This window comes from Megalops cyprinoides, chromosome 1 (assembly GCF_013368585.1).
Source record: "Megalops cyprinoides isolate fMegCyp1 chromosome 1, fMegCyp1.pri, whole genome shotgun sequence".
Lineage (NCBI taxonomy): Eukaryota > Metazoa > Chordata > Actinopteri > Elopiformes > Megalopidae > Megalops > Megalops cyprinoides.
In genome coordinates this window covers 65,501,000-65,518,622 of record NC_050583.1, presented here as the reverse complement: position 1 = coordinate 65,518,622, position 17,623 = coordinate 65,501,000, and the positions used below count along the sequence as shown (strand labels likewise).

Genomic DNA, 17,623 nt, shown 5'->3' with positions numbered 1-17,623 from the left:
TTTCGAAATGAAGATTAAACACGTTCTTTTCAGACGCGCAGCATGAACCTGACTGTAGCAGGTCGGTGGAAACGAGGTAGGTTACAGCCCGGTTTGTGTGACAATCATGATGAAATGATTTCAAACCCCACATACTGAGTCACGAACACATAGTTATATTTGGAGAAAACGGGCTGGGGCTTGGGAGGGTAGCTTAGTGTATGTTTACCGTAGCCCCACGCCTATTGTCTCCATAAGTGCAGCTCATTCTTCAAGACGGAACGGCTGGGAGACCCAGTGATGTAAACGGTGATGTAAAATTAAGCAGGGAAGCCTCGTTCCCATGAGCTCTTTGCAGCAATGAGTGTCGAGCAGCTAGTCGACTGAAGCAAAATTAAAATGCGGTGGATGCCATTTTCGCATCTGCGAAGAAAGGAGAGGGGGAGTTAGCCATGCGGTTAGCGCTTGAGACGACGGGCAAATGGAAAATGCGCCCAGCGAGGGCTGCATGAGCGCGTTCGGGGTTGCGGGCAGAGCGCGCGTCCATCGTCAGCGCAGGCTGGCGAGCGCATCTTTCAGTCCTGAGAGTCGAATAGGTTGTGACACCCCTCCTTGCCCTACATTCTTGTCGTCCTAGAGAGGTCTTCCCCAACTGCATTTATCATAATATCTCCAAGTCTAGCCGTGCAGGTTGATCTTGGGCTGGGCGCTTTTCGAAGGGATACTAAAATTCGAAAAGGAAAGCGGCGTGAACGCATAGTGCATAGGAGAAGACTGGCATGAGGTTGGAGCATCTATATTTGTTATCATTCAATCTGCTTACGCAGTGACGGCGTTGACTCGGTGCGGGGTTTTCCTCTTGTTAACTGGAAGTGACTTTACACCTCGAATTCTATATTATTGTGGAATTGGTCCCGTTTTCCTGATATTGGATAATCATTGGCGGTCTTCAGGTAGGTGAAGTGATATGCACATTTATGTATATCGTGCACCGTGCCATAGTAAAATGGAAACACCATTATTGATAACTGCATGAAACACGATTGCTGCAAATATGCGCTAGACAAAAATGTAGCCGATGAAAATAACAAATGTAATTCATTTAGCGGAGATAAAACTCCGAAGTGACCGTTGCTGTCAAATGCAGAGGACTGCAATTATGACAATGGAGGAATATCAAATTATGTAGCTATTCTTTCCATTCCAGTGCAAATACTAATTTAGAATATAATGGAGTATCTCCATAACACTGGATCCAGTGTGGATTTGACAAGCAATGTTTGACCCATATAATTACAGTTCACGAGCTAGACGGCTGTCAGCAAATTTTAATATGTGATCGTTTCGTGAGGGTTGATGACAGTGTAACAATGCCACTGGGCGGTATAAAAAAATAATGAATTATTTGACATGTTTTTTTTTTTTTTGGAAAAAAAAACAGGAATTCGTCACGATCGGGGCGACTTTGCTGTAATTATTCACTCATTCTGGGCGCACCCTGTTTTGGCATTGAATTTCTCTTGTAAATCTTTACAGTACACAGTCCACCACTTCGTCAGGAATTATGGTTGTAGCTACGCATCCGTCTCCCGTCGCCACCAGGCACGAGGTGATGAACTGCCTGAAACAGCGCGTATGCGAAGATAATGAATGGGGTTCTTTCCATGTTGTGGTTGGAGTGGTCATTGAAAACATGGGAACGTGATTATCACAGATTCGATAACCGTGTACACTTAATGGCTTTAGAGCCACATGTTAAGCGATAGAAATAAACGCATTGTGCGGTGGCCATTTCAAGGCTTGCATTATAACGTCAAATTAACTTTTTCCAATGTACTTTGCCTTTGTGCAGTCAGTGTGGGAAACGCAGTGATTGATTCAATGAGCGTTTAATTTACTCGTCCGAATCGGTAATCTAGGTAACCCCTTGTCTATAATCTATTTGACACGAAAATAAGGGGAAAAAAGCTTTCGTGGTCCTTAAGGTGGCAACATGATCGCAGCATGCCATTTGAGCAAGGTATTGTTTCCAAAGTTGTTTGACTGACAACATTATTTCTACACGGAAAATTGATTGCCCTCGGCACTTCATATTTTAAATGTTGTATTAAGTCTGTATATGTTGCAAGTATTTTAAAGGACTGTTCAACGTCGATCCTGTGTAAAATGTGAAGGCAAATTTGGGTAAACCCTCCGGGGGGCAGAGTGCCTCCTGCTGGCCGACCCGCATTTTTTCAGAGGGACTTGGATTTTCCTTGGCAAGAGCCCATTCAGAGGTTGACACGGCCTGGCCTAGTTTAGCTGCTCCTCTGGCACAAAGGCCACAAAGAAGGACTGCAGATTCCATGGCATGTGTGTGCACCTAAGGTATTGTATTATAGCCCTCTAGATAAATAATATGAAATATACAGATATATAAAGTGTTATGAATGTGTCTTCACATTTTACATTTCATTCACATAAAAATATTTCTTCACTAAATAATTAGACGCGTAAATGCCTACTTCTTTTAATATATACGTGATTAAAATTTCAAAAATTCTTTCCATGCTAAAACCTTATACTAGCTTCTTAAAATTTGTTAGGATTGCTTTGTTATGATCACAGTCATTGCTGTGCTTCAGTAATGTTATTAATACATTATAGACCTTTTTTTGACAAAACCATTTATGAGTTTCAGCAATTATGCCAATATATAGTAAAATGTGACACCGTTACACATCTTCAGGGTTATAACATCTTGATTTAGCTGATGAGCTTAGCTGTCATGCTATATGACAAATCTGCATTGTCATGATGTCCAAATTGTGATTGCACCTTTTAATTCTGACCAGAGTCCCAGTGTGAACAATTTGTCAAGGGTCCTGAAGTGCTGACAAATTACATCTCGTAATTATTTACAGTGAAAATAGCGTTTTGTTTTTAGCTATTAGATCACATTACAAAATCAGTGTAGCTGCTATGTGTGCCATGCACATGAGTGAGAAACCACCAAAGCATTGGCCAGAGCTTCTTCTTTGTTAGAAATTTGACTTTGGCCGGCATTTCTCTTTGTGTTCAGTGTATCCTCACACTTCAGTGGATTTAACATCTGCCCTCTATGACTTTTCAAATATGAGTACATGCTGAGTTATTCCCCCATCATTTATTTTATTTTCAGTAATGCTTTGGTATTTATGGTGTTCCTTGAGCTTATCTGAGGTGTTATGGTTCTACCATGAAGAAACCAGCGATTACGACTTGGTTTGTTTGATTTAGTTTGGTTTGGTTGTAACTTGTGGTTCAGAGTTTCAGTCCAATTAGGTTCGTGGCTTGACAAATGAACCAAGCCACAGGTATTTCAGCTGTGGTTCTGCGCAATGCTAGGCCCATATGTGTAGTCAGAGTGCTTTTATTTAATCAAATGTACATAAATGAATGATCAGAAATGTACTGATACTCATAAGACATTTGTGATTGCTCTTTGTGATAATAAACCCCAATGGATTCACTTGCCTGGGTATAGTAGGGCTAAGATTAGAACATCAGCTCTGTGATGCCCATTATGTTGGAGAAACTGAGGTTCATTTTGATATACTGAATTATTTGCTCTAAAAACTTGATTGATTTCAAGTTTTCAACTTAATCATCTTAACTGATTTCAAGCCTTCATTGAATACACATTTTAAATGGTAATTGGACACTGATCATTTCTAAGAGGACAGTAGTTAGGTGATCCTTGTAAAGCAGATTTTTTTACTGAAGTGACAGTGGTGGCTTTGTTTAAAAAGATTGTCACTTAAGTGCATTAGAACGTAACAGCGATTTTCTTGCTTAGAGGCAAAGCAACCATAGTTCTGGAAGTCACACGAAATGAAAAAAAAGTGTTATATATTTTGCAGCTACCCATCACGTGTCAATTAGTAGAACGTTATTGACAGGCTGTCGAGTCTGTTAGATCTGGATGGCACGCCTGACGGGCAGCCCCCGTTTGCATTATCGTTTTTGGGAGGCCTGCTTCCCTCCGGCTCCATCCCTCCCAGTGTCCTCCGCGCCGCTCCCGTTGCCTCCTTTGTGCTCAGATCCCCCCCCCCCCCCGGGCCGTTGCTGCGGCAGATCTTGCCTCTCGCCTTCCAGAGTCTGTTTGACAAACGACCGTCGGGGTGCACATCTGCGCGCCTCCCTGCGCAGCTGGTGCTGGGGTTGCAGCTCCAGCTGAACATTCCCTTGCAGTGCCAAAGCCGGCGTCCTCAGCCGCGGCCCTAACCCTGCTCTCTCTTCAGGTCTCTACAATGCGGGTAGAGGCCTTCCCACCGCGCATCTCAGCCTCATTTAACGTGCGTTTATGCCATCACCCTTACCCAGTATTTCAATGCCCGTCTATCCATTCGTGCTGTTGGGTGTGTGCCGTCAGAGTGAAAACTCTCTCTCGCAAGCGCCAACTGTGCTGTCCCAGCTTTGGTATGAGGAACTGTGATTTCTGCCAGTTGAGGAGATTACATGACCGGGATTCCGTGACAAGGAACACCTACATGCAATAGTCCCCGTGATTTTCGCTGAGCTTGGTGTCATTTCTGTTGTCTCCTTTGGTGATTTCTGCAGTGCCATCCCAGGGCATCCCAGGTATTTTTTGTAGAGGTATCCATGGATGTGCTCTGATTTCACTGCGTGATTCTGGTAACAGAAACACATTGCATCAGTGGGTGCTGTTGTAAATGAATAGTTGCGGGGGGCAAACCTGGGTTTGGGAGCTCTCTGAGGCAGGTTTCACATCTTCTGGGGGTGTGGAAGTGTGTTTTTACTTTTGAAATCTCGATTGAGCGGTGAGGAGGCAGCTTAGCTGATTCGCAGCTTAGCTGATTCCCAGATCGGTCATCTCCAGGCGAGCGGCCGAGTCGTAAAGGTGCCCTGTGCGTCAGCTCATCAGATGAAGCACTCCGTTACCTTCCCTTTATGACAGAAAGGGGAGCCGAGGTTGCCTTCCAGGAGCAGGTCGAGAAGCTATTAACCTCGCCTTGAGCGTGCCGGACGTGGGGCGGGTCCGCTCGAGCTCCATCTGATTCATAGTGCCTCAGCGTGTTGATGTTGGGGGTTTGCACAGCAGTGGAGTTATTATCTGCAGTGCTCATCAAGATCTTCTCATCACCTGCTGTCCTGTAGTGGGATAATTGCCTCCCTAAACTACTCCACTGAGCCCTGTGAGTTCTCTCAAGACAAAAGAGGCTTTCAATGACCTGACACTTTTTGTAAAAAAGAAAAAAAAAAAAACAACTAACTAATGAATTTCCCTTTTTGCAGATTCATCGTAATATCTGCCATTCTGTAGAAAACTTTTTTGCTCTTGTTTGTCAGTTAATTAGGCTACTGTTTGGGTGCATGCCACCCTTGGTAGGCACCATGCCTGTCCCCACATTGTGGGGCTGCTCAGCGTTTAAGGGATGCAGTTGAAAATTTTAGCAAAGTCATTTGAACAGTGTTCAGAGCTTTCAACCAACAGATGCTTAATGGCAAGGTGTATTGTAGGCAGGGATGAGTGACGCATCCCTGTTTGCAATGCCATTTCAGAGCTGAAACAGGCACCGGGCTGTAAATTAGTCACAACACATTCACTGGCAGTATGGCTGTTTAGGGTGCTGTAGGATATATACAACAGCAACCTGTAAACAGGAAATATACAACATAACCACATCAGTCAGCTGTAATGGATTTCTATGCATGTTTCACCAACACCACTTGGTAGAAGTCAGACCTAGTGGCCATCTCACTGAAACCACGGTTCCTCTACAGTTCACTTCAACTAATATGACCTCAGGAACACACTGCTAAAATTCTACAGCCAGTTGGCCCTCCATTCCTGCTGTGGACAGTGCTTCGAAGAAATTTACTTCCAAGCAAGCTTCCAATTTAAAGTTGCTACCCAGCCCCAAATCTGGAGCCCTATTCAAATCCCGAAGTCTGTGAAACGTGCTTCTTGAAAGCAGTCGGTGGTGGTCTTTCTGGAATCTCAGCACCCTCTGCTTCCTACTCTCAACTGTGTTGTTGTGTGACTTGCAGGAAGCCAGTATGAAGGACGGCATGGCTAACAACAACACAGCCAGCATCTCACAGGCGAGGAAAGCTGTGGAGCAGCTGAAGATGGAGGCCTGCATGGACAGGATAAAGGTATGTGGCGTGTGACCGCATCTGTGCGCCTCTGTGTGTACGTGCGTGCGGATGTGTTGTGCAGCATGTGTGTTTCTGTGTGTATTCTGAAAGATGCCTTTGGAGGGTGTTGTCAAGGAGGAGTGACGTTAGTGTACTTATTCAACTGAAATACATTTATATACGCTTAACTGGGACTGTAAAGTCGCAACTTGGCAGGAGGTGATCGGTTTCTGGGTATAAATGGCCAATTATCAGCCAGCGTGTCAAAAGAAATCTCAACCTGTTCTTTCCTAGGGTGTTTCTGTTCTGCCGTCTGAAACAATCCTAAACTTGCTAGCAATGGTTTTTTGTTCCCCTGTTTTAATTGGATAAGTTGCACCTCATGTCATAAAGAAGAAACACTAGCGAACACTAAGGGAGGCGGTCCTGAGAAGTCACATTTCTGGGATTCAGAATCCTCCGAGGGCTGCTGTCCACGCTCATCCCCGCCATCCGTTTACATGTTCCCCTCCATCACTCACTTGTGTCACCAGAACACTGGTGTGGACACTCCGCGGTGACATTGGCGACCCGGAGGGCCCGGTTAAGGGCTAACGCAATAATTCGGACCGTGGATGTGATCTGAGGACAGCCGTCCAGACGGCGAGCGCCGTGCGTTGGCCTAGGAGTGTCCTGCTTAACGCAGGTTGGCACAGTGAAAGCCCTCTTCTCCCCCCCATGCGGATCCTGAAAAGCAGCATTATCAAAGCACAGCCCTCACTGTGCGCTTAAGACAGACGGCCCACCCCAACTCTGGTAATGGATTCAGCCTTCGTGAATGACCACGTAGGTGCTAATATTCTCAATGGTTCCATCCGAGGGTGCTGCGTTGATATATCTGTGTATATTTTTTCTGCTCTTGTTGGCTGCAGGGAATCGTAAGGCTTCAGTTACCTCTGTGTCAGTTTTACTCAGTGACCTGAGATGACGTATTTGCGCAAAGTGTGATGAGAAGTCCTTGACTGATGTGTGGACTGGGTAACTGAGTGCACTTTGAGTCTAATACAGAAATGCAGTGGTACTCTTTAACTACTGCTTTCTTAACTATTGTGTATTTGGGATCATTGTACACTGCAAAAAATAGCCATTCAAAAATAAGAAATAAAATAATTAATACAAGGTGTTTTTTGCTCGTAATAAGTGAAAAAATCTGCCAATGGAACTAGTGGAAATACACAGATATTCAAGATGCACCGTCTAAAAACAAGTCCTTCTAGCTCAAGGAAATTTTGCTTGTTTGGTGACTGTGTCTTATATTAAGTGTAAAGAGATATTTTGACTTGAAAAGAGACAAATATGCTTGGTGAGATTTGGATTTTTTTGCAGTGTACACCAAAAAGAGTCACATTAATGATCCCTGCCAGCCTCACACACATTCGTGCAGCCTGCCACACACAAACACATGCACATGCGCGCACACACACACACACACACACACACTCTGAGAGGCTTTTTTCAGTTGTGTTTTTTGGTTGCTGTCACAAGCAGCTCCGGGAAGCATACGAAAGAGCTGCATTTGGCTGTAGGGCTACAGCTTGAGTATCTCTGTAGCAGTGACTTAATTTAGCCCCCTGTTTGTCCTCCCCTGTGCAAGTCAGCCCCATCATTATGTCCCCCAGGCCTCCAGTGTGTGTGTCATTTAGTCATTTGTGTCCCTAGCTGTAATTGAGCTTCACGGTCTGGGGCGTTTACGCTGTATGTGTCTCCTGTGTAGAGGGCCTTACTGTCGTTTGGCACACTCTTGCTTCATACCACATTATAAACAAAGATCGATAGACTGGACAAAAGGCTATTCATAGAAAGAGGGAGATTTCCTTTCTTTAGCTGGCTCCTGTACATATAACACTGGCAACCTTGAATTCACTGCGTAACAAGAATCAAAGTAGAGAAAGGGGAAGGGGGGAGTTTTTTCATCACTCCATTTTTAAAGTACTTAAACTGATTTTTTTCGAGTGTTTTCAATTTTAATTTTTTTTTTTAATTTACATTTTTTCAATTATGCCATGTCAGGAGAGTACCAGGCATTTTATGGTCCCTTGCCCTGGTCTGGGTTTATGGTTCCCTTCATTACTCAGGACCAGACTAAGGGCATGTAAGATAAATCAACAAATACACACACATAGCAGGCAAGAGGGCAAATGGCCTACCACCATAAATACCCCTAAATCAGTGACCTCAGATCACATACCTACTTAAGACAAGCAGCCATTGCTTTAAGAATTGCAAGAAGTTACCTAGAACCCAATCAGATACTTTAAAATCTCAAACTAATGATGGCAGGCTTGGATTTACAATAAATTTACATTTGATTTAGCCAGATAAAAGTGGAAGTAGGGCGTGGTACGCCCACTTTGTGTATTGGTAAGCATTAATCTGCCCCTCAGATGTAGAATCCTTGGCTAAATGAGTGAGTGGTTCCTGGGTTCTTCCTTAGGAGAGGTAAACAATTGGCTTGGGTAATTTTCTCTTCACACATTCATTCATCCATTCCATGATCCATTCATGTTCTGGTTTTGTTAATGTCTTTATGTAATTTAATGTTTGTTAAGGTAGTGGACCAGGTCTGTAGCCCAGACTCTGAATTTTGTCTTTGTCTTAGTGTAACCTCTCAATAAACCTTTTATATTTATTATTATTATTTATTATTAATTTATTATTTCCTATCAACGAATTCAGCGATTCAATTGATAATTATATAATAATATCTTTAATAATAAATATTGAATTAAATCAATTCTTTTAATTATTTTACGTGTTGGTTAAGTGAGGAGTTTTGAGGAGTAATTTGAGGAGTAGTTGGTGTCATTTGTGTTCGGTGTTCAGAGTGCCGAATGATAAACAAGGGCATTCATTTCTAAGACTGCTGGGTTCAGAACGTGTAATTTTTATTAAATTCTCACTTCTCTGACAGCCATCATTTATTTGGAATAATCTCTGACACTGTAGCTCTACACTACACTTTAATAGAAGATCCTTTTAATAACTTTTCACAAGCAAAAGCTACTAATGGGGCAGGTATTTGGAGTAATGGTTATCACACAGTAATATGGTTATTTCACATTTACATTTATCCAAAGTGACTTACAAGTGAGGTAGAGTACAACTCAATCAAAAAACAATAAGGAGCTAGCTGATAGAGATAACAAGTGTGTTAAACCATTATATTACTTTTTTATAGTTTAGTAGGAAACAGTTTTGAGACATGAGAAATCCCTTTAGGTGGTAGTTTTTGAGGTGCTCAGGTGAGAGCGGAAGAGCTGTGCCTTCAGATGTTTCTTGAAGACAGAGAGGGACTCAGAATGGATGAAGAGTGGAAGTTCATTCCACCATCAGGGGACAACAGCAGAGAAAGTTCTGGATAGTGATTTTACACCGTGATGCGACGGGACCACCAGACGCCGCTTGGTAGCAGAGCGTAGCAGTCAGGAGGGAGCATAGGCTTGCAGTAGTGAGTTCAGGTAGGTAGGTGCAGTTTTGTTGGTTGTCCTGTATGCAAGCATCAAGGCCTTGAACATGATGCAGGCAGCTACAGGGAGCCAGTGGAGTGAGACCAAGAGAGGTGTAAGGTGAGCCCTTTTTGGATATTTGAAACCCAGACGTGCAGCTGAATTCTGTATCAAAGCCTAATAAAGGCTTAATAGTGCATGTAGGTAGGCCAGCCAAGAGAGCATTGCAGTAGTCCGGTCTTGAGAAGACCAGTGCCTGGACAAGGAGCTGCACAGCATACTCATAGGTAGGGCCTGATTTTCCTCATGTTGTACAGTGCAAATCTGCATGATCTGGCAGTCATCGTTATGTGGTTGGTAAATTTTACCTGGTCATCAATCACTACCCCCAGGTTCCTTGCAGACCTGGACGGAGTTAGTGTCGTTCAGCTGAGCTGTACGGTGATGTCGCGCTGGATCGGCAAGTTACCTAACAGACTCCTCACATCTACATTCTCAGAATGAAAAGGTGTCCTCCTCAGACAGAACCAGTGGCATCACAGCTGACTGGAGCCTCATTCTCCCAAGCTATGATGTTATCTGAAGAGTTTTAATTACATAAGCGATGTACAGTGCAGATTCATCAGCCATTAGGCTTTACATCAGGGGAGTACCAATGTAATTATCTGGCTCCAGACTTCCTTATCCTGCAGCTGAGTTTTTTTTTTTTTGCTTATTGCTTGTTTTGCTTTGTATTGAATGTTACTTGGGGCTTTTTCTATATTGCAGCTTTCTCCAAATCATTTATTGTTTCTTAACACCGGTATCACTGTAACAGAGCTTTAGGATGTCCGGTTGCTGTGGCTCAGGGGATCATGAGAGAAAGAGAATTTGCAGATAAATTGTTTTTGTTCACACTGTACCCTTGTTGCAAGTCTGTTTTTAATATAAACAGCACAGCTGGCCCAAACCTGTAATGAAAGAGTACAGTTGTTAGTGTGGTTTGGTCAGCAGAGGAGAACTATAATAGCACGAGGCTGCGAATGGAACCACCTATTGCCCCCTTATGGTAGAACACTCTTCCTTTGGTATTGAGGAAGGGACCTCTACATTCATTCAGCTCAATATCTAATTAGGAGCCTGTCTGTTAAAGGCATCAACTCCATGCAAGATTTGTATAGATTTGCTGTTTAGCCACACAATATTTGTGAGAGAGCTGTATTATCATGGTGGCATCTCTGTAGTCTTCCCTAAAGCACACTGAAACACCAGTTGTACATTTGTTGGGGACCCTGGGAATGAGCCACATAGGTTTGAAAGCAGTCTGAGTAACACTGGTGTTTCAAAATGGTAAAGGTGTCACTGAAGCAAATGCAAAGTGTATTTTGACCATTGCCTGCAATATTGAATATTTGAAGAGAGTAACCATCACTTTAAAGGGCTCTAAAGGCATTTCTCTGAAAAAAATTATCCAGAGATTGCCTTCAGATTATCACATTTGTTAAATTAGAAGTTGGCACTGATTTGATAATTTGATGATTTGAAATACAGTTTATCCTTTTTAATTAGGGTAAAATGTCAACATAAGTAACATTCATAAAATTACTTTTCAATGTTTCCCTTTTCAAACAACTGTTTCAGAAAATTTTCTCTGATGAAGAGATACTGATGGAATTCAATCAAATTTGCAAATAATGTTGGCATAGATGCTCTCACGTAGTACATTTAATGTTACGAGTGAACCTATAATAAATATGAACAGCTGTAATTAAATAATTAATCACACATTTTAAATCCAACACTAGTAAGTGGCATTATTGGTCAGCAATCAAGCAAAATTGTAAAGATTATTCATTATATGTAAACTTCTTTTATGGACTTAATGGAACACAGTACAGTATAAGCTTATTAGAAGGACTCAGTGCTATCACTGACTTACATAATTATAGTTTTTCAAACACTTAAGGGCACTGTAATTGTCCTAGACTGCTTTGATTTTTTTTTTAGTCCATTTGATGGAAACTGCAGAACGCACTGCAATTTATGCAGTTTCTCTGTATTGATACGACGCCTTACTACTCACAGGAGATGCATTACAAAAGGAAACCTGCAAATACTGGATTGTACAGATAAAGACCAATGTGCTTAAAGGGATTTTGTGTAATGTTATAATGCAATAAACAAGTGATGTGTAGCTTCAGAGTGGGGGTTATTCACTAGTTAAGGCAACCAAAAATGAAATTCTGTTAGCCTAGATTCTAGGGGCTCCAACACGTCGCTCGCGAGTTACCAGTAGTTCGCGGCCTGTTTTTGAGTAGCTCGCCAAAAGGTTCAAAGATTATGTACAAAAAAATCCGACAACAAATAAATGCACCCTGGAAAGCTCTTCCCATTTCAATCCAATCAAATACACAGATGTCCCACCCCCCTCCAACACAAAATGATATCAGCCGTCAATCAAATAAGGTAGGCTACTGTCAAGTTTGGCAACACGTCGTCACGTCAGTTACTTGGTATTCTTGTAGCTACTGAGGTAGCTACTGAGCTAAAGCAAGGAGTCCGGTGGTGTTTGCAAGCCAGTTTAGCTTATAAAATAGCCAGATTTATGATGAACAAAGAAAGTGGCCAGGCCAAAAACATGCTATTTCCATGGGAACGCAAGTTTTATTTTCCATGAATGTGAAGGACAAGTGTGTGTGCCTCATCTGCGGTACCAGCGTTTCAGTCGGTAAAAGATGCAACGCTCAGTATCTTCAGGGACATTTTAAAACTCTTAACGTGAAAAGGCTGAACATGGCTTAATGTTCCAAAACAGCGATCAATGATCACCAAATTTCTCTCGGACATGTCTTGTCATAAACACTTTCACTTGTCAAAAAATCAAAACCGAAATCCTATGAGTATGGACGTTATCTTACATTAAGCGCTTTCCTCTCCTTTGACGCCCATTATAAGGAAAAGGCTTAACGTGGCTTAATGTTCCAAAACAGCGTCCAATTATCACTAAATTTGGCTGACATCTCACGTCATAAATACGTAGTAGTGTTTTCTATGACTTTGATGTGAATTTAAGATGTTTTGTGCTGTCACTACGGTTGAGTATGCGCTCTGACTGTTATACTAACGAGCCTGGCTCGGTCAAAGCTGCAGTTTGGTATCCCGTAGACCCGCGTTCGAGGCCTGGTGGAGTGGCTGCTCTCGCCGTTCATTACAGTGAGCTTGACACCTTGAAATTTGAAACGTATGGATACAGAACGTACATTTGACATGCTATTGATGTGAGTTTAAGATGCTTTTGATCCAAAATATGCTTTGGATATTGACATTTGATATATGTATATACAAAAAGTAGCTTAATTCAGCTGGTTAATGTGAGTGTTTTGATACATTATGTGAATAAGTGTGAGTGATATAAGACATTAGTAGCTCTCCGCCACTTGCATTTTTTCAAACTAGCTCTCAGATGAAAAAAGGTTGGAGACCCCTGGCCTAGAACAATCTGTAGGTACCCTGGCTTTTTGCTGCATGACTTTCAAGGAACTGAACTTGAAATTGCAAGACCAGAAGGACGGTGCTTATTGTATTAAAGCGAGTGTTACTGCTGCATCTGGAGTCTGGATCGATCTCCCATCGAAAACTGAACCTCAAACAGAAACCTTTCTCGCTATTTGTGGAGGAAAGAGGATCGCAGAAAGGAATGGGGCAGGACATATTGAGGTGAACAAAGCAAACGACTTCAGCTAGCCCACAAGCAACAGCAGCAAAACAACAAAAAAAGTGTTCCTTTTAGAATTTGCTCATGCATCAAGGCACAAACCCTGCACATGCTGCCTCTGTGATAACTGTATTAAAAGAATGCGGTGCCCCCCTGGGCTTTGGAACAACACAGTTTGGTAGTCTGGAACAAAAGGAACAGTGGTGTCTAGACTACTGCTTTGCCTGCCAACATGAAATAAATGTTTAACATGTCAAATTAATGTAAGGTACTGGTGTTTGCGACCCAGGAACAGATAGTAAAGGCAGGAAAGGGGAGTGCTGCCTCGTGTGAACGTGCAAACCTGCAATTTGCGACTCAGCAAATGGCGAGAGGCAGGGATGAAAGATGATGGTATTTATTCTCAAAGCTACATTCCACAGTACCTGGATTAAACACAACCAAAAACCCGAAAGTGAACCAGCTCTCCTCCCTCTTCCCTTTGTTCTTTTTCCAGTAATTATTGTCAGATATTTTCTGCTGCATATGGAGAAGCTGAAAATGACTCAATAGTGGTTTTTTGTGCTCATTCACTCTATTTTGCAGTCCCAAGGCCTAACGTCGAAGCTACCGTCTTGCATATTCATGTTACTGAATTTCAGAGGAAATATGAAGATGAGAGCTGATGGGAGTTGTAGTCTCAGGAGAGAACACAGGTGGGACACCCGTGCCGGGGGACCAGCCGGTGCAGGATTCCCCATGCGTTTCGGCAACCCCTTCTCCCCTCGCTGGCAGCTGCTCCCAGCCTACCCTTGTGGAGTCACCCTCCACACATACTCACCCTGGGGGGGCTTTGGGAGCCGGGCCAGAAGCCAAACGTGTCCTCAGCCTGACCCTCACGTGGCTATCCAACGCTCATCCGGCAAGCAGACCACGTGCGGGGTCCATGCTGAAGGTTACAGGCAGTCCAGAGCTCACAGCAGAACTCCGCAGGCAGGGATTCGGTCGACTAACACGACATCCATCTTAGGGCCCTTCTCCATTCAGAACTGCTCGTTCGTTGTTTGCGGGGCTTTTCGCGGGGTTACACCGGCTATATCCAAACTCTTCATTTAATTAATTAATTTCATTTAAATGGATTACTGTCAGTTTGTTCCTATCACAGCAATTCCACAATACGTGCATGTCCAGCATCAAAGCAGTGGTGCTTGGTGAGATTTTTAAAATTCAGATTTGGAATGGAAAACAGCAAAGTGGCCCGCTCTCCATAGTCCATCAGAGGCTGTTCCCACTTATGAAGGATAACCATTGATTACAGTGGCTTTCATATTACAAGGCTAATTCAGATTTGCATAAACCCCTGTTTGAACATTACAGCTGGGGGAAGGAAAACCAGTCTGAGTCTCTGCAGTAAAAAAGTGAATTCTACTGACAAACCCTAATGTTGGATTCAATGCTGTCAAGCTTCATTTGATTGGACAAAGCAATACAGTGTGAAAATAATTTCCCCTTTCCCAAGGTTGTTGTTCTGAGGAAAATCTCTGGAGCCCAGAGTATATTGAAGAATGTTGATTAGTATCCAGCAATCTGTCATCACCAGCTGGGGTTATGGTCCTGAAATACCCCCATTTCTGGTAAAAATGTGATTGGCTACCCAAAGAATCAGTGGGAATTATGGGTTATGGAGAATTTTGAGCGTGTTATTAAATTATTTAAAAATGATTAGTATTCAGACGACATAATAAAAACAATACATGTATGAATACCATGCATTAAAACAAGAAAATGTGTGTTAGTCATTTTCTTTGTGCCGCCAGCAATACTTGACCTTATCATTGCCACATTTTTCCTTTGTGGTTCTAAAGGCTGATTTAAATTCCATCATGAAGCTACCGTTCAGCTGGTTCAGTAACGACAATAACAATTTTTGACTGTCGCCCTTTATAGAAAGTGAAAACTACAACCGTAGACTGATGTTATTGAAGCACTTGACATGTTCTCAGCCAGCATAGATGTAGTTGCAGAGATAGGAGCAGGCTTTATCTGCTGTTTAACACCTTCTACCTAAGAGTACTGAAAAGTAAAAACAACAGAGCATGTTTCAACTAGCTTGGGAGCTTTAGCTAAGTTTGTGCAGTTAGCAAAGTTGATTTTAACTTAACTATGATTCCAACCAAATGTTTTATTTCTTTAATTGGTAGTTGTAATGTGTCCTATCACAGGCATAGGGACATGGATGCATCTCATTAAAACTAAGTAATTTCTTTATAAGTGGTCTTGCAATTTTCTTTTGATGGAGAAAGAGTCTAGGTAGGTAGCCATGCTAAAATTAGCTAGTTAGTTAGACCCCCTAAGTGGGTCTGCAGCCTAGTCAAAGTTCACCATATTTGAACTCTCAAAGGTATGACTAGTAGCCCAGAACAGCAGTTGTTCCAAGTATAAACTGTACCTTGAGATGTGTCCATTTCCCATTAGTGGTTGAAATGTTAGTCGGGGGACAGAATTTTAAACCACAATTCTTTTGCCCCTGTGAGGCACCCCACTAAGCGTTGCACTCTCCCCAAGCAATCAGCTTTGTATCCACTTTACAAAGTTGTGCGTGATTTAAAATTTTAACAGCAGCCTTGAACGCTGCAAGAGCCCTTAGCTGCAGATACATAAAGCACACTACTGTGGGTGAAAAAATGATATACAAATGGGAAAACATGGGCACATGGAGTCCTTGTTAAGCAGGGGATTCCTGTAGCCTGCTGCCAATTCAAGCCCTCAGTGAAGGATATGTGTTAATGCAGATACATTATTAAGTGATGTGTGGCTACGCCAAATGTCTATTCCAAGTTGGACTGTGTGAATTTGTCTCATGAAGCCAAATTACTAATGTGTTGTTGTCTGCACTTAAATTCATATCATATCTGCTGTGGACGGGTCAACCTCTCTCTGAGGAAGCTTCAGCTGCTCTCGCCCTCTGCTGTTGAGTTCTCTCTGTCAAGGCGTCCAGTCACTCAGGGAAAGCTCCCCAGACCATTTCACTTCAGGGCATGAGAGTGCAGCTGGTGAAATGACTGCGCTCATTTGTCCCCCATCTGTTGGCTCAACGGTCACCTGATTTCATTGCATCTTTTACTTAGAAAAAATATTCTCTCTGGCTGTGTAGCTCAGAAAGGCTCTTTCCAACACCCGATGCCCTAAAATGCATTGCGCTTCCCCTCACCACAACAAATAATCAATCGCCGCTGGCTCTTGTTGTCCTCAGGTGTCGAAGGCGGCGGCCGACCTGATGGCGTACTGCGACGCCCACATACGAGAGGACCCGCTTATTGTGCCCGTGCCCGCCTCGGAGAACCCCTTCCGGGAGAAGAAATTCTTCTGCACCATCCTCTGAAGCCTGTGCCCCACCTCGTCCCCCCCCTCCCCGTCCCGTCCCCCCCTCCCAGGGCGCAGGCCCCCCGTGCCCGCCCCACCCTTTACCATCCTGGCACCGACGGGCACTGGAGAGAGTTGAGAATCTGCCAGGCCGCTGCAAGGAAGCCCTGGCATCGTGGCCAAGAGGAGCGTCAGTCCTCTCACTGATTGTTTGTGTTTCGTTTCGGTTTCTCACGCTCCATTTTCACACACCTCATCTTTATTGATGACACTTAATATTACAACATGTAATATTGCAGATACAGGAGTATGAGTTGTATATTTAGAGCAACTTCCTTTACTTTTCCTTGTGAAACCCACAGCGTATGGTTGCTGAGGAATCCCTTGGTAAAATGGACCAGATGTGAAGTCTAGCAAACCTCAACTGGTTCAGGGTAAGAGCATAGTTTGTGTTTGAATGGCATATGGCTATTATTTGGCAGTAAGAGAGATCCAGATGGAAAACATTTTTTGATGAATCCTCCTTTGATTTAATTTACTCTTAGCAGTGTGCATAAAGCAAAGAATGTGTTTCAGTATTCACAATGAGAAGTGTCCCCGAATGCACTGTGATTTGTGAGAGATTTGCTTATGATTCTGGCATATTCAATGTGCTGTTTAGAGCCTTGGGCCCCCCTTTATATACCAAGCACTCCTGTCTTTAGACTGCACCACATAAAATGTATGATAAGAATGCATGCAAACCTGGAGACCTCATTTAGGTTCTGCAGTTGTAATCAGCCATCCTTATATATTCAGGACCAAGATCTATACGTCCAAAAAGAATGCAGCAAGGATGAGGATTTGTGCCAGAAACGGGGGTACATGTGAGTTTATGTAGCAGAGCTGAAGTGATTAGCTCACTCGGATCACTGGCTAAAGCACAGCTTGGCCGCCAGTGGTCGCTGAGGAGTCAGAGGAGGTCAAAGGGGGGTGAGTGTAGCAGAGCTGAAGTGATTAG

The 17,623-nt window shown here is 43.1% G+C and overlaps 1 protein-coding gene across 1 annotated transcript; it reads left to right on the top strand.

The window, feature by feature from the left end:
• Positions 1–499: 499 nt before the first annotated feature.
• Positions 500–16,680, top strand: LOC118784604 (guanine nucleotide-binding protein G(I)/G(S)/G(O) subunit gamma-4). Its single transcript, XM_036538928.1, has 3 exons — positions 500–932; positions 6,013–6,120; positions 16,514–16,680. Exons 2-3 carry the CDS (start codon positions 6,022–6,024, stop codon positions 16,640–16,642), a joined length of 228 nt encoding a protein of 75 aa, XP_036394821.1. The 5' UTR covers positions 500–932; positions 6,013–6,021; the 3' UTR covers positions 16,643–16,680.
• Positions 16,681–17,623: the final 943 nt, after the last annotated feature.

What these genes read in the sequence shown, in the direction of transcription:
- LOC118784604 (XM_036538928.1), top strand. Translation starts at nt 6,022, where the DNA reads ATGAAGGACGGCATGGCTAACAACAACACAGCCAGCATCTCACAGGCG. An exon ending in CCTGCATGGACAGGATAAAG is followed by an intron (nt 6,121 to 16,513) that starts GTATGTGGCGTG and finishes TGTTGTCCTCAG; the next exon opens with GTGTCGAAGGCGGCGGCCGA.